Raw genomic sequence first — 18,882 nt, 5'->3', positions numbered from 1 at the left:
ACTATTCTTCCTACACTTGTCAGATGCTCAGGAGGTCGCATAGCATGAGTCAGCCTTGTCCTGGGCTCTTTCATTCAGACCTTTGATATTCAGATATAAAGATGGCACTTGAGTGCGTCTTGAAATTTGCTTTCAGTCTCTTGTTCCAGGAGAACAAAGGAATAAACTTGACTGAAAAGCCTTTTATCAGCGTCCTAAAAATGTTTCAGCTGCTTCTGTTGCATTATCTACACATTGGGTTAATCGCAACCGTCCAGCTACCCGCAGTAGCAAAAGCAGTGCTCTGTTCCGCAGTCTAGCAGTCCATTTTACCTTGATTATTATACACAGAATCCGACTTCTCCAACCTGCCCTGGGAAGACTTGGGTTTTTTTCCCCAAGACTCTAATGTAAACAGACTAAGGCTTCTCTTCTGAAGATCTCTGGTTTGGTGTTCCTGTTAATTAGAGTGACTGTTCATACCATTTCTCATTGCTTTGTGTATCCTGAATACCTTAATAGTCATGAAGCTATAAGCCTCATCTAAAGTGAAATTAATTATGGTTTTAAAGACTACCTTCCAAATAAATACGTATCTGAGTAGATATGTCATTCTTCATAACTTGTCATATATTTATTAACAAGCTCTGTTTGCTTGCCAGAATTTGCAAGGCCATCTGTCTTCTGATGCATATCTCCAACTAATTTATTAATAATACAGATATCATTCACAAATAAGTCAGGCTTGGCGTCTGTCTACATCACACCTGTTTCAATGAATTTTTATGTAATAAAATCTATACAACCTTAAATAAGATGGAGACAAGGTACAAACCTATGCCTAATGTTAAATTAATCCTTTAGTACACCTCTGTAAATTTTAAATTGATTTTTTAATAATCCAAATTGCATTATTGGACTTGGTGGATTAAGTTCATATTGTTTGCCACAGTGAATCTCATTTCTATTGTGAAATCATAGAATCATGGTAAAACTGGTTGGAGGGCTTTTCTTCAATTCATTTAGTCAGACTTCATGCATGGGGCCAGTGTTAGACCAACACTCGGGGCAGGACTATCGCCAACAGTAGAACAAATCGGCTGTAGCATTGACTAAGCACTGCTTGAGAGCCAGGGACAGAGATTTCATGTCTTTGGGTAACCTGTTCCGATGTGCCTTATCAAATGTTTTTCTGGATTTTACAAAGTTCCCATCTATTGTAGTTCTTGTTGACAAGTTCTGTAGCATGGTTCAGGGCAGCGATATTGTCTAGACAGGATTCCTTTAAGCAAAATGCGGGTTGTTCTGCATCTGGTGTCTATGGCCTTTCTAACTCTACAAATGTGTGGTAAAGTCTAGTAATAAAAATAGTTCATTTTTGCTAGAATAACTAATTTTATCTTACAGAATTTTATTATAATAATTTTCTTTTTGCACTTTCTGTGCACACCCAGCTCTGCTCCTCCTAGATATTTGCCTAGGTATTTATTGCTCTTTAAAGATTTTTTTAAATGACTTCTCAGCAATGTCTCCCCAGCAAATGTCAGATATTTCCATTTTCTTTAAATTACAAAGCTCAAATCTTTTTTCTGATGAAGAACATGAAGGATGTGGCAAAATCTTCAACACATGTTTTATTTTATGTCTTTAAGAAGGAAGTAATCCCTCCTAATATGAATATACAACAATAAACATGAGATTTCTTAGTAATTACCTTTTATTAGATTTTTCTACTGTGGTATTTTTGCTTCCAGTGCCTGCCTTTGCTTTACATTGCAATCAGTATTGTAACTGATATTGTTGCAATGCCTGTCTGTTGCTTTATACTCTTTCATCTGTTCTGACCAATTTTCTTCTTTTTGTCCTTAAAGCTTACACTTTTTTAAAGGAAAAAGCGGTGTCATTTAGTTCAGTTTATCTTCCCTTCTTTCACTGAATCATTTATTCACAGCAATCCACTCCTCCCAGTCTTTGCTAGCTTCAAGAATAGTTTTGAAAAAACCAAATATAGTATACAGTAGTTGTTCCATATGTTTTTATGTAACATAAAAGACTAATTTCCATCATATAAGAAAGATCATTTGAAAGCCAAAGATCTTCCTTTTTTCCCCTCTGTTTCTTGATCATGACATTGATTTTCTTGTCAAACCACTTGTGCTTGATAGCAGGGATGTGCACCTTGATAATCATCTCAGACAGGACCTGAAACAATGTGAACATTGGAATTGGTTTTTTCCAATCTTAAAGTAGGAATTCAGTGAAAATACTGGGCTATTGCAGGTGTGTGAGGCCTTGTGATGGGCCAAAAGAAAAATACTCTTATGGCCAAGTGCACCTTTCCACCAGATCTCTTTACTTGAACCTTAAGTACACACAGAGCATGAAAGTGTATGCTTTGTACCATGGAAACCTTGCAGAAAGGTTATGCTTTCAATTTTCCCCTGCATGTCTTCTGTTTTCAGCTCATGTAATTCTGAAAACTAGATACCTTAGTGGGCCTGAAGAGGTGAGGAGTGAATTGACCAACTGTTGGCTAAGTGTGCAGTGTCTGAGGTCTGGGTCTTCAGTGCAGCTCTATTGACTTCTCTGGCCTTTTTTTTTAAAAAAAAAAAAACAAAACAAAACAAAAAAAGATTTCTCTGCTTTTAAATTATTTTGGTGGAAATGCAATGCTGGATCTGGCCTATAGGACTTTATAAGGATAGTAGGAGTAATTCTGCTGTAGCAGATATTCTCCAGGTAAACTGAGAATTTAACTGAGTAAGTTAATGACAAACTGAGATTGTTTGCATGGAACAGGCTTTGGCTACAAGCAACATTGGCCTCAGTTAACAAGATTTGATACTGAAATTAGTTGTTGCAAGTGATACTGCATGGTGAGCATCCCGGCAGCGTGCGAGCGGCGTGTGCAGCCAGCAGGCAGCACAGTTATTAAGCAGCACCATAACAGCCCGCAGGCAGATGAAATACTTACTTTCTGATGTAGGAATCTGCTGTGATTTAGTGCCTATTCCCATGTCCTGTGCTCCAGGTGAGGGTCCGAACAAGGAGATCTTTACAGGTCCCTGGAAACATGGCAAAAAGAAGTTAGTGGCTGCCACTGCTCTAGTCAGGTACGGCACTGAGGACTGTCCTGAGGACTGAGTGCCCATGGATGAGTTACAGCAGTGAAGCAAACACAGCACTCCAGCTGCCTCCCCAGGCTCCTAGGTGTGCTTCTCCATCTCTACTGCTTAGATGAATGGAGGCAGCTCAGTCACTGATTGCAGCTGATTTTGTCATTCAGCACAATTCAATGCGCTCTGCATCCAGGGCATGCCCACCTCTAAGACACTTTCATGTTTTTTAGATGTGAAAACAGCTGTAAAACAATAATTTATATTTTTAAATTCAAGTAGAAGGACAAAACAGTCATGATAGGCATGTAAACCAAGCAGCAGACTTTAGGGATTTAAATATCAAATATAACAGGGTATATTGGAGGTATTAAAGCATAACACAACAGTCAGAGCTCTACTGAAAATCCCAGTATTATCAATTATCACCTCTTTCCAATTTTCCTTTGGAGCACTTAGTACTAGCAGGAAATGTAAAAAACCTTACAACTTTCTTTTATAATTCAAATTGCTCAAATTTTAAATTTCATTTTAAACTTTTAAAAACTTTTATTTCCCATAAGACCTCAGACTATCAGTGTTGTAACAAGAGAGTGAATTTCCAAAATACTGAACAATGCTAGGGTTCAGGCAAAATTTCTCTCAATCCGGCAATCAGCAGTTCTTAATATCCTAACTATTAAAGATAAAAACAGCACATACCACAATGTACAGATAAAGGATATGATAAGGCATAGAAAATAATCGTGTCAACACAGCATTCAAGGAGGTTCAAGTTCATGCTCAAGTCTTTTGGCCAGTGGAAAAATACTCTAGCAGGATAATTACCATTAAAAACAAACCCATCTTGTTGCAGCAATATCTCATAAGCTCCTAGTTACTACTTTCTGCGTTGTTCTTCATTGCTACCTATGACAATGAGAGACCCGTAGTCTAAGTAGCAAATAAAGCGGAGACTGCAACACCACAGGCATAAGCAGAATTTAGACAGCTTAGCAAATCAAGAAATTCCTTTCCAAATTACTTCAGAAGCTCAGCAAGGCCTGAAGAAAATCATACCTGAAAGGCAGCAACATGTCACTAAATTAAAAAGATGAAGTTCACCAATCCAGTTGAGCTCTCTGCATCATGTTGATATTAATCTGCCTGCAAAGAGACAGACAGGTCCGTTGGAGAGATCTGTTCATTGACCCATTAATTTATTACCAGTGGTTAGACCTGTAATGGTGCCTCTTGCCTTGAAGACATGTACTGATATCATCCATAAAATGACATTTTAATAGCTCAAGTAGAGCTTTAACATGGTATGGCTATATTTTCTTACAGAGTTATGTGGAGAGAAATCAGAGCAAGCAATAGATATATGTTCCTATATTATTCCTAGAGCTTAGTTTAAGCACATCATAGATCACAGCAGAGGTCCATGAGCCAAGTGGCCTGTCTCCAGGAGTGGTCAGTACTTGTCATTTAGAGTAAAACTCCAAAAATAGCCTCAGATGTTTTCCTGGAAACTGTAAGAAATATCTTGAAGGATCTGACCATACAAATTTAGAATTTATTTAGCCTCTTTAAGCTCAGAGACAGCTCTATGAGAGAAAGACTCTTCAACTTTAAATATTTTTTTCAATCATTTTGAAATCAGACTCAATTATTCTAAAGACAGACATTTTTATGGTGGGATTTATTGGGGTTTTCCCATTTTATGTCAGCCTGATTTCATTGCTCTCAGGTGCTACCCAAGAACATGTGCTGAGCCAGGAGCAGCCCATGGTGCTTCCCAGCTGTGACCGTGTCCCTTTGCTCTTCTTGGTTACTGTGCTCTTAATAGCAACATCATAAAATTGTCCCTTTGTTTCTTAAGACATCCACCACTGTAGGCATTCAGGCACAGCTGTGGGCTCTGGGAACACAACAGCCCTCTCTGTTTTTACTTCTGTTCACTCTTAGCCCTAACCAGCTGAGTGGAAAGGATATCTGCTTTTTTTTTTTTCTGTCCTGTTGTTGCCTGTGTATCAACAGTGCAGGTGTTTCTGGTCTTAAAAGCACTGGGGTTGCATAGGCATGGCTGACAGTACGTCTTAGACTCCATAGTCTTCATGACACATGATAAAATACAAGAAGGGGAAAAAAGTCTGTAGATCCCAGGTTGAATTTACAGCACTTAAGTTCAGTAAATTCACTTTTCTATATAGAAGTGCAGTCAAAGGACAGCAACACAGATGGAAGCTGAGCATTATATTCCCAAATATGATTGATTTTCATGACAATTGGTTTTCATTTGTTTCAATTGATTTCCATGAAGAAACCCTACCTGCAATCAAGCACCGCCCCAGGGCAGATGCATTGCCTCTGCTTCCTGAAAATAGCTCTCATGCTCTCTCCTGAGCCCATTCTGACCTCCCATCACACCATGGTGCACATGTACCACAGTTCAGAAACCAGCAGGATAAAGCTACAGGTGACAGTAGTATTATATGGTTAAGTCATATTATTATTATTGCTATTTTGTTGTTACTGCGTGCAGTTACCATGTCACTAGTAAGAGTCTGAACAGGGGCCTAGAGAGCATTCACCGTGTGAGTATAAGCCCTCTGCAGAAGTACATTTTTCCTCCTAAGGCCAGTGCCTGCAGTAGATGTTGAAGGCACTGCTCTCGCCAGCACAGCAGTCTCTCATTGCCACTCTAAAAATACTTGTGTGCATGCAAGCCTCTTTGCACACTTACTACATACAATTCATTCTAGTGGCGTGCAGAAGTCAGACCATTTGCTTTTTTGCTTTTTTTTTCCCCTGCCTGATCCTGAGGAACTGTATATAGCATTAAAAAAAGAAATAACCTGGTTTGATTTCACCACCTCAAGCCCACAGAGTAAGAAGCCCCAGAACCAGCTTCTGCCTCTGTCCAGGCTGCACAGTGAGCCCACCCAGAGCAGGGGGACAGGGAGCAAGTGACACAGGAGAAGCAGGTCATGCCAAGCGCCAATGCAAAGACACCTCATCTACTTAATCATCAATTCAGAATGGTTCTTTCTAGTCAAGACAATAAGCAAAAACAGAGAATGAAGTTTGGCTCAGATTCTTAAAAAAAATCCCTGATGCTACAGAGAAGATAATTCAGTGTTTTTATTGATGGAAATGTTTTTGCCGTTGAGCTTACGGAGGGTTGGAATTTCCTACCTTGCTCCACCACAGCTATAAATTCCCCTACCATCCTACCCAGGGAAAATGTCCAACAGCAACTGGGGAGCAGCAGGCAAACACAAGCGTGTGGGCTGCCCTCCTGGCAGGAGGAAGGACTCCATGCGGGGCACAGCGGGGCTGCAGAGGGGACCTTACTCCTTTCTGCTGTGAGGTGCCTGGCTGGGCTGGGAGGAGCAGCCGGCATTGCGAAGGAAGGGACAGGGCAGGCAGTGGGGATGAGGTGCAGGGAGATAGAGGTGAACACAAACACACAGAGATGCAAGGCAAGGAAAGCCCAGCTGCAGCATGGAGAGCCCTTGGCAGTGACCACTGCCAAGGAGTTTGGGGCCGTATGAATCTTAATTGCTTGGTTTTCTCCTTGCAGCACAAAAGAAACAAGGTACAAGTTCTTACACAACTTTTGAACCAAGCTGGCTTTATGAAACATGGCATGCTGCCTTTCTGCCTGCCAGAAAATGCTGCTTGCTCTCTCCTCCCGTGCTCCTTGAGATAGGGCTCTGCCCACCCCTGCCTTGCTTCTCCCTAGCATTTGTCCTCCCTCCCTTCCCTCTGCTTCCAGCACTGGTGGCTGCTTTTTTTGCCAGGGCCCTTTGGTAAACACAGTGGTGTTCAGCAAAACCTTTAAGCATCCACACAGGAACCTTCAGCCTAAATGCTTGATGCATCAAATTTAATGAATGGGCTTCACAAATATCAACAGTAGAGTGTTAGCCAGAAAGTAGCAAATTTCTCAGACTGCACAGCCCCATATATTACAAGATCTTAGACATTCACAAAGCCTGAGAGTGCAGAGCCACGGTCAGGAAGCGTGCTCACGGCGCAGACCTGTGTGCTTGCTGCCCTCTCGCCATGGGTTCCACATCCCCACTCCTTCCCCTGCCCCAGACCATGAGCTGGTGAAGAGTGACTAATTTTGTTGGGTGGCCAAGCTGCCATGGCATGGGGGAGTAGTAGTGTTGGTAGTTAGTCTTAGCCCATGATAGATGCCAGGCAGCTCATTCCTTGAGCAAGCAGAGTGAGATGCCTTCTTGTGATGCAGGGCAGGGCTATGTCAATTGTCCCATGGTCGATTGTCCTAGTATCTAAGGCAATTAGAGATCATTGGGGTCATCTAGTTTATGCAGTAGACACAAACTAAATGATTAATCAGTGAAAGAGCTGCTGGAGCTGTGTGGCAAGAGGAGGTGAAATACCAAAGATTAAGGTGGTAATGCATTGGGCTTGTGATGCCCTTGGCTCTGTTCAGAGCTGTTAGCTTTCCTTCCCAGAATTGCCATATTGCGAATAATGGACCTGAAATAAACCAGGACAGACTTATCTGAGCACACTGTACTCCTCATGGGACAGCAGCATGCTTTGGTTATCTTTCCACACACATTACACAGTAAAACAACTGAAGTTTTTTCTGACTGACCAGCTAAAACATCTATTTAATTATACTCTGGGCAGACTGAAAACAACAAATGGAGATCTGTCAGCATGTTCTGTCTTGCCCTTTCAGAAACAAGTCTTTGAGGTTTTTTGGAGACCATTTTAAGAGGCTTTTCCTCTTCTCTCCCTTCCAAGTGGCCCAGTTGCTTTTGTTGGATTAAAGTGCAGTCAAGCATCACAAAAGCAGGGATATGTTTAGTTTCCAGCCTGGTTTCTGGGTAATGCCTGGTTTGTGACTGGTAATTCCAGTTGTTTGTGCTGCTACAGGACTGTAATTGCTTTCTATCAACAAAGTCCCATCTGTTAAGGTCTGCTGGGCAGTGCACTGGCTGGGAGATGCACCCTGATGTTGCACTGCAACATGAGATTATGAGGAGCTTCCGTTGCTGAATTATGTGATTAAAAGGAGCACAGTAGGTGATGAGAGCTGCAGAACAACTGCACAAAGCTCCTTGAGAAGGCTGGACCCTGTCTTTCAGCAGAGTCTGGAAAGGTATCAACAAAAGAAAGCCAGTCTGTAGATAAGAGTGGAACATGTGACTGGCACATCATCGCTTCCTAAAGCCTCAGTGCTTCCTAAAGCCTCAGAGGAGGAGTGCATGTGGTTAAGCCCTGGGACTTCAAAGGAATAAGATGAAGGAGGGTTCAATCCTAGAAAAATTGAAGGCTTTTATAGGAAATAAATGGCTTTGTGTCTCCTCAAAAGGGTAGAAGTCCCAGGGGCAGAACAAATGATAGAGGAGGTTGTAGAGAAGAGACAGAGGAAGCCAGCTCTAGAAGAAAGAAATGAATAGACAAGAATGAAAGAAAATAGATGGTGAAAATGGGGTGAAGTAAGGCCTTCTAAGGCTTGGCAATACTCTTGATAGTTAATTGGTATTTACATTTAGGGGTGTTTTATGGCCTTGGGTTTATTGATATATAAAAAAAAAATCTCATTCCACTCCATAGAGCTACATAGGTGGGTGTTGTCTACAGGAGACAGTCCTGGCAGTAAATCCAGAGGCACTGGTTAAACTGCAGGCAAATACAAATACAAAACCCAAATACACCATCAAAGTCCAGCAAGAGCAATGCGAGACCACACTGTAATAATTTTCCTCTCTTTCCTCAAGTCCAAGTATGCAAAGGCAAAATAGCCAGTTGTGCGAGAATGAGGTTTGAGGAGCTTTGGGGCCTCTGTTTGAGGCTGTTTCACAGTACACGGTGTCAGACTTCACCCCGTCTCCAGTGGCATCAGCTCCTTCCCTGTTTTAGGCTGAATTTAATGATGAAGGGTCACAGTGGAGCAGCAATGAGGGTCAGCACAGCGGTAGGGATGGTCACTGTCAGCGGGGCAGAGCTGCAGGATCACGGTGACATAGGGAGCAAGGGGCAAGAGAGAGGTGGAGGGTGAGGGACACAAAGGTTGAGTTGGGGGTCCGAGGGAGGGCAAGAAGGTTTCTGAAGTCTTGCCGTGTGTCTGAGTGATAACTCGTGGCAGGTACAATACAGTTGCTGAAGTTCATGCTCTCTCCTGTTGACAGTCGCCTGTATTTGAAAAACAGAAGCTTTTGCAGTGTTTTTGGGGTACTTAAATCTTACCAATTTCCGTCACGTTGTCACAAAGCTGAGCTGGGAGACAGTTAGTGTTTAATCCCTACTGAAAATGAATCAAAACAGGAAACCAATTTGCTTCTGAAGAGCAAACGCATTTGTAGTGAATCCTTCAGAAGCGTGCACCAGATACCAGGCCTTAGCTCAGCTCCCACCCGCCCTGTGCCGGTGCCCGCCTCGCCCTGCTCTTGCAGAAGCCAAGTGCCACTTGCCAAGGGGCTACGGGGCGAGGATTCAGTAGGAAATATGATATGTCAAGGTAGCTGGGATACTTGGATGTCTGTTCTTTTCTTACCCTTTCCTAACTGCCCGTACTGTTGTCTAGCTATCTGGTATGTGATGAATAATAACGTAACAGAGGCTGACAGAAAAATTGTTTTGTCGGCAAGTTTTTGAGGATATTATTTATTTCAAAATTTCTTGTTATTTTTTCTTAGCTAAGACCCTAGACAGAACAAAAACAGAGAAATGTTTTGTTTCTTGGGAAACCGATGCAGTAAAAATGATATATCTTAGATTAACTGTGTAATTTTGAAATTCTCAGTAAGCAACTATTTTTTTAAATAAAATATTTACGTTTTATAGCTTTTCAGTACGAAACAGGAGTGTTGGTAAACCACATGCTTCATGAAAATAGGTCTTTTTGATTAAAAGAGCATTTAGTTTTGCTGGAAGAAAAAAAAAAAAAAATCTGAATTTCAACCAGAGTTTTTGACTGGTTCTCTAAGAATCCATGTGCTGAGTTGAAATTTACGTACATGCGTATATGTAGGTGTATGTGTAGTCCATATAGAGGTGCCATATATGAGAATGATTCTTTATACTTTTAAATGTCTTACATAATCTGTTAATTTGCTTCTGCTCTGTTAACATGAAATCTCCTGTGGACTTGACAGTCTCGTCTAATTATCCACTTAATCCACAATCATTAGCATTAACCAAGTGCTTTTCTCTGTCTTTTAGAAGAAAAGGACTTTGAAGGGTTCTGTGGAACTTTCCAGGATCAGATGTGTGGAAATTGTGAAAAGTGACATCATCATTCCCTGTCAGTATAAATATCCTTTCCAGGTGAGTCGCTGTGTTGACCGTACTGATAGAGATAGCATTTCATTTTGTATTTCAATAAAATTCTCCCTCACAGCACAGTCATTAATGAACCCAACACCAGGGTGAATAACAGCAAAGGAAGAAAAGCAGATCGAGGTTTGAAATGAACTGGGAAATCAGAGACCGAGTGTTATTACAAGATCCGTAAACTCTTACACTTTTTGGTTTTAAATTGGAAGGGATCATTAGATCTTCTAATCCCATGTTTAACACAATATTCAGCTATTCCACCAACTCTTGTTCAGAGAAAGCCCATCTTTCACATGGGAAATCCACCTAGGGTTTTGGCCTATTTACCTGTGTGGTGCTGAAACTAAATATGTTCAGTGGCCTTTGCATCAGAGAGTGGTGAATGTGATGCATTAGGGATATGGCTCCAGACAGAAACAGAGAGGGGTTTTAGTGATGAGATGACTTAACAACCAGGAGGTGAACAGTGCTAACTCTAGGATGAGGAACACATTGTCTAGTGTTAATTATTAATACATATGGGATACGTTTACATTGCCATGTAAACATATTTGCTCAGTTATTGCAACAAATTCCCAGTTTATTATGTTATTCCCTGTGCTGCCATTTATCAGGATTTTATCATATTGGTGACAGTATTTTTCTTAATAATGATGGTGTATGGATTTCAGTGAATACAGGGCCATCTCTGTTCACAGATGGCTCTAAAAGAGGGAATTACCTGAACTCAGATTTGCAGATAGGAGCTAATGATTATGATCCATGTACACACCAAATGTTAAAAAAGATAGATAACTATAGAAAGAAAAAAAAAAACAACCATAAAGCAAGATTTTTTTTTCCTTTCTTATTATCTCAAAATCAGCATCAGTTTGGAGGCTTGACTTGGTACTGTCATTCTGAAAAATCATGAAGTAGCTTGTAGAGTTTTCTCTAAATCTTCATTTGAACAGTAAAAGTGCATATCCACCATGTTCTAGTCTGAGCCCTGGAAAATGTTACCTTGCAGAGATACGAGAAGGGAGAGGAAATAATTTCCCAAACTAGGTTGGGTCAGGAAACTCTCCCTCCAGCTTGGGATCATAAAAATTGTCCTGGAATATTACAGAATGTTGCCATGTTGGTGCATAATGAAGAAACTCAAGAAACCAGGTGATGGAAGTGTTATGGTCCTGTTGATGGGCATTTGGGAGCAGCAGAAGATGCTGTCGTTATGCTGCAAACGGCTTTTGATGAGCAGCCCAACAGAAAATCTCTTAACTGGGGCTGGGTAGGAGCTGCCTGGCTGGGGGAAAGTTTGATGAGGGAACCTCAGCTGCTCTTGACTTGAGTGAACATGGACTAGAGAAGGAACAAATGCTTAAAACTGTCTGTTTTCTGTCTGAATTTTCAAATCTGTATCTCCGTATCTCCAATGCTTGTAGGAACAGCAAAATAAAGTGAAGGTAGTGGAGCAGTCATGATGTACAGTGCTCTGCTGAGGTCGTGGTAACGGCTCCCGCTTGTAGCACATCTGAATTTTGTCCCACAGCCAGTTTTGTGGTATTTTGTGAAATGCTATTGTCTGGTTTTTTAAATAAATATCTCAGCTGCGTGCAGCTGTAAATCTTCTATGGAACCACCAGTGGCTTTCTGGTTTTGTGTGGCTGATCCGGTAAATAAGCCCCTTGCAAGAGGCATGAAATAAGTGACTTTGTGCAGTTGTGCATGCTCATGTCTATGTCTTTTGGAGATCTGCTTACTGCATATGTCAAAATCCGCTTTAGATGGTCAAAGCATCATACAGACAAAACAATAATATCAACAGTCACTTTAAATAAGTGGGAATTATTCCTTTCCTATTTCTAATTTTTGTAAAAGACGTTATAATTTATTTCTCCATAGCCTGTAAAGCAACTGAGTCACAGGGCTGTCTGTGTGTGTCTACAAGGGTTTCAGCCAAGAGATAGTAAATGTTTCCTGTTCTTTAAACAATAATCAAGATTGCCTCATCTACACCCCTGAAGAAACTTTAAAAAACAGCTGCTCTCTTGTAGAAGCCTCTGTTTAAAGACAGTGGTCAAAGTTTTTCAAAGCATCAAAGAGACCAAGTCCCATTTGGAATTATATTGTTGAGATAAATATTGGAACAGAAATATAGATTATATGTTACATGAACTTTTAGGCCCAAATGTAGTCATCCAGTTCAGTTTCTGAGTCATTTTGGTTCTTGTGATGATTTTACTCCCTGGTCTGAAACTTCTCAAATGTTCTGTATTTCTCTTCCTTCGTTTGTTCATCATTAAGACCAAGTTGATGAAAACAGCATCTTGATTGCTCATTGTTCATCTGCTCCAGCTTCTTATTTCCCCTCTATAATCCTACTGAAAGCTATTAAATACTTTGAAGAATGATATACTCCAAATAATCTCCAGGCAGTTGCTTGATATTTACAGACACAAGAAAAGCTAAATTTCTGTCTTAGATCTTAAGTGAAGGTATCTTACAAGAAACTGCTAAGAAACAGATGCCATTTCCCCAGAGATGCTTTAGAAGGATAAACTGCAGTCAGCGAGTAACAGGCTGAATCCTCTGCAGATTGAAATTGCTGTGTCTCCATTGATTTCACGGGCATTTCTTAACAGAATAAAATTGATCTGCAACATTGCTTGTCTAGAACTCTTTCTTGATCAGGATGTCTACTCCATTTTAAATAATGAAAACTCAATTAGGTTAAGAGATGCTTCTGAACGGGCCCTGGTACTCCATTTCTCCACGTCATCATTTTGCGTGTAACTGGGTATGAGGGCTGCTGCCTGCTTCCCTCAGTGACTCCATCATGTCCAGCATATCTGGGATTGCTTCTAATGGCTGCCTCCCTTCTTTAATCCCCTCTCCAGATCGTCCACGACAGCTACATACTCTACGTGTTTGCACCCAATCGTGAGAGCCGGCAGAGATGGGTCTTTACGCTGAAGGAAGGTAATAAAGCCCCTGTGCCCACCTAATTGTTGAAGTTACTTATCCCAGACCAGTTTTCTCACAAGCTGTAATGCACAGAAAATGTGCAAGAGGAGTCACTGTCTTATATCTAAGCATGCAAAGTGGTAATGGGGAATGAGGTTATAAAATCAAATTGCCTGTAAATATGGTGAGTGTGTTTTCAGCAGCAGTGGAAAATTTGGACATGGAATGCTTTATTTGCCTCTTTCTAGGATAAACTGTTAATACGTTACTGTAATTTTAGGTTTCTTATTCAGGAAGAGATGAGGATTTTTCTATGGCTAATTTTTTAAAGAAATTCATCTTTTCTGTGTAGATTTTTTTTCCAGCTCTTATTAATAGACTTTTTGTTTAGATTATAACCTTCTTAAAGAATCATGATTATTCAGAAACATTTTTGTGGGTAGCTTTCATTTCCTGTTCACCTCCTGAATTGTGCTGTGGTTCGCTGCAATGATTCTGAAGTGAAGAAACCATAACTAAACACTGCAGGCAGAAACAGAACATAATACTTGACATAAGAAAGGTGTTACTTAGTTACATGAGAATTGCACCAGGCTTTCATCATAGCTTTTTCCTGATTTATAACACAAACTGCTGTATTGTTCACTCTGAAAACATTGTGCCTGATGGAGATACTACTAAATTCATGCCCTTACTCTTGCAACCACTTATTCCCCTTCTGGAGTGCACCTGATCCGAGTTTCTACTTTATTACCTCTTGTCATTCAACATTTTGAGGCTGTCCCCTCCCTTCAACATTTTGAATAGTCTCTTGAAACAGGCCAGCAGAAATGTTTTGTTCTTTTTAGGAAAATTATTATTACAGATAGCCTAGCTTCAAAAAGAAGGACCTTGAATCACTCACTCAGACATTCAAGGCTGGTATTTACATGTGCAAGAAATGTTTAGTGCTGGTGAAGGCCAGCTTGTACAGTTTCTTCTGAACACCAAGCCAAAGCAGCAAGTGTCCATGTCCTACGTGTATACATACTGTAAAGCTATAGTCTTTCACGGGAACCATCAGTATATGACCTGCCAGATTTTCTTTCTCTTTATGAGACCTTCCTTCTGTGGTTTTGGTGTTTATCCATTTAAAGAGAGAGTCCCTTTGGTAGGATTCTGTTCTCCCTCAGTAGAGAGGTATGGGCTCCTTCACCAGCATGAAGGCTATTCCTCCACATCAGTGGTGGCATTCGCTGCTTTCAGGAGAAAGGAAAACATTAATGGAAAAGGCTGATAATCTTCACCAAAGTTTGGTTTGACAAGAATAAGAAGCTTCTCTAAAGTGCAGATTATTTCCATTCAGTTCTAGATATCTTTCAGAGCTGATGTGAATGCAAATAAAATCATTTTCTTCCTCCTTTTTCTTCCCCTAACATTTTCCAGAAATCAGAAACAACAACAGCCTGGTTTCAAAGTGTCATCCAGATTTTTGGATAGATGGCAAGTGGAGATGCTGTGCTCAGACAGAGAAGATGGCACCTGGCTGTGTGGAGTATGACCCCACCAAAAATGGTATGAGATTTGTTAAGACCATCCTGACCTTGAAAATATTTATTGCTAACAAAAGTAAAGAATCAAATCCGTCTCATACAGAACATCAAAAAAAATCATGTTGCATTTCTATCAAGAGACTTGTTGCTGGCTTCTTGGGATATTCCTTATTCTGGCTTGTCTGTTACTGTACACAGCATTCTTTGTTTTGAATTAATATTTTCCTCTGTGTGATGCTTGGTGCTGTCTTTGGAATGAGATGGAGAACTAAGAACCTGATCAGCTGTGGTCAGTCAATGAGCCATAATAAGAACTTTCTTGAGATAGATGCATTCAACCCTGTATGTCCTATTTTGGCCTAACTGTATCTCCTCTGTGGTTTCAATGGTCAAGCGTAATCTTTACTTTGTCTCCTGAAAAAGCATATTCGATCATTCTTCACCCAAGACATTTTTACTTTGTATCTGGGTGATTCCTTAAGTACACCGGTTTCAGACCTGTGCTGTGTGGCTGAGAGTCACCGTGTAGGTGCAGGCTGTTGGCATGTCTTACTCTAAAAGACCAAGGCTTGCTGTTCACTGCTTTTATATCACCTTCATTAATTCATTACCTTGATAGTTTCTCCCCCGGTTCTGTATAGATCTGCTTCAAATTAGCTTTCTTGATTTCATTTCAGCCTCAAAGAAGCCTCTTCCTCCCACTCCTGAAGATAACTGGGTGAGTGCAGTGAGGCACGCTAAGCTGTCCTTAGTGTCCTGTGTATTTAACTAGCAGTGGTGAATATATCCTCATAAAGGTTCACCACAGTGAAGTGACCTAGAATATCACCTGTGATAACATTCCCTGGGCTTTTCTATTACCTTTTCCATGTTTTTTCATACGCTATAAATCAGCAGCATCCCACTAGAGTTAGGTTCAGTCCTGTAAAGACAGCTTGGTTTTACAAATAGCTTTCCAATGGTGAGTGAAGCTTCAACTGTATTTTTTTTCAATCTATAGAAAGGGAAACTGGGGAAGTAGGAGGATATGAGAAAAGCTGCTGTGAAGAGGAACAAAGAAATTATTTTCCAAACCCACTTGTGGACGAAACAAAATGTCACTGGCTAATTTAATAAGAAGAGAGAATCAGGGTGGTTGTGAGAGCTGGACGCCTTACCAGAGGCAGCAGGACTTTGGGACAATCCCTCTAGGGAGGCCATGGAGATTTTATCACTGGAGGCTTTTAAGAGGAGTTTGGGAAACATCTGTGAATGATAGAACAGACAGAGGTCATTCTGGCCTAAGAAGGAATAGATAACTGTTTTCTATGTAACTAAAATTTGTATATGAAATTCACTGTTTGAAAGTGCTGAAAATTCTCATGTTGCCACCATACCCCCACTAGACGCCCTGGGGTGCTTTCCTAGGTTTGAGGCTTTTGAACCCGGGGGACAGTGCTGCCAGAGAAACATCATTTTAGAGAGCATGGCATTGTTTTTTGTGAATATGAATATGATGAGCCTTTTGCCTAATTTGTGCAGAAATTGTTGCTAGACCCAAAGGACGCCGTAGTCATGGCCATATATGACTATGAAGCCCAGAATCCGCAGGAGCTGACATTACAATATAATGAGGAATATTATGTGATTGACAGCTCTGAGGAACATTGGTGGCTGATTCAAGATAAGAATGGGTAAGTCTCTTTTCAACAGCCAGTTTACAAATCCTTTGTAACTCCAGTTTGCCCTTCCATTAATATAGAGTCTGGCTTCTAGTATAACTTTTGTGAAGCATCCTCTGATATACAGGAAAAGAGTGATGGAAGATCATTTATGGTAACATTCTTCCCTTTGACGTTGCTTGTATTCAGGCAGGTGAAGAAAAAGGATCTGAAAGTTAATTTTTAAAAAAAAAAAAAAAGTCCTTAGCTCAGGCTGATATTCATGGTCATGCACACAGGGAAAAAAAATTCTGAAACTCCCCAAGTTTAGAGGTTCAGTAAGTTGCTTCCTTCTCCAGTAACCCTACTAATACTAAATACATAACAACCAGTATTTCTATCATGCAAAGAGTAGGCAAATCTTTCAGGGCTGACTCCCACAGATGCAGAGAAAATCCTGCCTGTCTAGTGCACTCACGCTGTGTTGCATTTTAACAGGCATGAAGGCTACGTGCCAAGTAGCTACCTGGCGGAAAAATCACCTGAGAATCTGCAAATATATGAGTAAGTTGTGCCTATGTTTTTCTTGTGTCACTAAGTGCCCTGGATTTGTTTTAGAAGCTACAAGCCTCAGATGTCCCTACCCCACATAATGTGTCATCTCTAGCGCTGGGGACACTCAATTCAGAGGCTTTTGAGCAGAAATGCTGACTTGGCATCTTTTGATGTTTTCAGATGGTACAATAAGAACATCAGCAGAAGCAAAGCAGAAACACTCCTCAAGGATGAGGTAAAACAATGTTACGTGCGGGGTGGATGGGCAATAATAATTAATTAATGACAAAGGAGGAGAAGCCTGAGAGGGCTGCTTTGTGAGGAGAGAGCTGAACCATGGGTTCCTGCTGTGTTGCTGTCCTTGGCGGCTCTTAGTGTGTGATGCAAGATAAAGGGCCACTAGCAACCCCCCGTTACCTCCACAGCAGCTGAGTGTGACCAGAGCTGTGCCATCCTTCCTCAGGCAAACACACAGTAACTGGGGCTGATGGAGAACACTGTGTCGACTGAAAACTGTGATTTTAGATCATCTTTTCTGTCTCTGCAGGAGGCCTGCGGATGCCAGTACTTCTTTGAAAATCTAACTAATCTTGTGCTGAAATATCTTGGGTGAAAGCCAAGAGAATGGGTTTGGGTGGTTTGGGTTTTTTTTTAGTTTTGTCTCTGTGTATGTATGAATGTGAGCGTGCACCTTTAATTTTTCAGTTGAGACAGACTTTTCCAGTGAAGACTGTAGTGAAAATAAAAAGAATACATTTCTTGTTCAAATTTTCCACTCAAACACAACCTTACTTTTTAAATCAGCTCTTACATTAACAGGAGACCCAAGTAAAGTGTTGTTTCTTAGAATGGTAGTATTTTATGGAAATAAAAGCATTTTTGTTTAAAAAATTCTTTTAGTTGCTATAAACTCCTACGGGATGTGTCCACGCATGGTTTAGTGATCTTATTTTTCCTTTTGGTCCTACCGACGCAACTCTTCTGTGTTAACTACCACCATGTGTCTGCAGAGCCTTCTGGTTCAAAACCTTGCAGCCCCCACAGCTCCCTCACAAGTGTGGCCAAGCTCGCGAGCAATCTTTGGTCAGGCTTGCTGTCAAGTGAAATGGAAGGGCAAGAACAGTGCTTAAAGTAAGTCAGGCCAGGTAGGCAGGTAGGACCTCTGCCCAGTTCCTACCTGGGCAGAGCTGCACGCTGAAAGTCAGGAGTTCCTACGCAAGGAAGGCAGTAGTAGTCTCAGCCTCTGGGTTCGCCTGGAGCTGAATCAGTCTGCTGGGGAGGTGGGGAGGAGATTAAGGCAGGGTGCACTTGGTGGATTAGGGTTTGCACCAAATGTTGTGGGTGGATAGTGGACATATAAAATGGAGGAAATCTACCATGTAAAGCAAAGGAGGGAATGAAATAATCAGGCACTTGGGATGCCAGATGAAAAGTATCTGTATCTACAAACAGATAGAAAAATGAGGTTTTTATTACCAATATATAGGTCAGCACATTATATCCAAACCGTGATGTTAAATCTTCTCTTGTGCCATCTGATCCACCAGCTCCTGGCCCTGCAGGATCATGGCCTATGATACATTTTATCATGCAGATGAATAGAAAACAATTACAGTGAAAAATTGTAATTATGAAATTGTTCTGTGAGTGCCAGAGTGGAGGAAGCCTGCTTTCCTACACATTTATGTTTAGCTACTGGATGACTGGGGTCAAGATTTTCCCATCTGTGGTACGTTGGTAAATAATTTTTCATACAGTCCCATACGGAGTCTCTGTTGTTGAATAAATTGTAGTCTTGTTCTGTAGCTG

General features: G+C 40.9%; 1 protein-coding gene across 2 annotated transcripts in view; it reads left to right on the top strand.

The window, feature by feature from the left end:
* The window catches only part of ITK (IL2 inducible T cell kinase), a 33,682-nt gene that overhangs the window by 4,102 nt on the left and 10,698 nt on the right, over positions 1-18,882 (top strand). The window contains exons 2-8 of one of the 2 annotated variants that reach the window (XM_074915755.1): positions 10,287-10,391; positions 13,280-13,361; positions 14,772-14,900; positions 15,556-15,596; positions 16,400-16,551; positions 17,017-17,082; positions 17,254-17,308. In XM_074915755.1, the coding sequence (XP_074771856.1) occupies positions 10,287-10,391; positions 13,280-13,361; positions 14,772-14,900; positions 15,556-15,596; positions 16,400-16,551; positions 17,017-17,082; positions 17,254-17,308 (630 nt within the window). The remainder of the gene's footprint in view (positions 1-10,286; positions 10,392-13,279; positions 13,362-14,771; positions 14,901-15,555; positions 15,597-16,399; positions 16,552-17,016; positions 17,083-17,253; positions 17,309-18,882) is intronic. The other variant, XM_074915756.1, reaches the window with a different exon arrangement.

The sequence above is a fragment of the Athene noctua genome, chromosome 12 (genome assembly GCF_965140245.1).
Source record: "Athene noctua chromosome 12, bAthNoc1.hap1.1, whole genome shotgun sequence".
In the NCBI taxonomy this organism is placed as follows: Eukaryota; Metazoa; Chordata; class Aves; order Strigiformes; family Strigidae; genus Athene; species Athene noctua.
The sequence above is the reverse complement of the archived record's forward strand: the minus strand, read 5'-3'. Positions and strand labels throughout refer to the sequence as shown.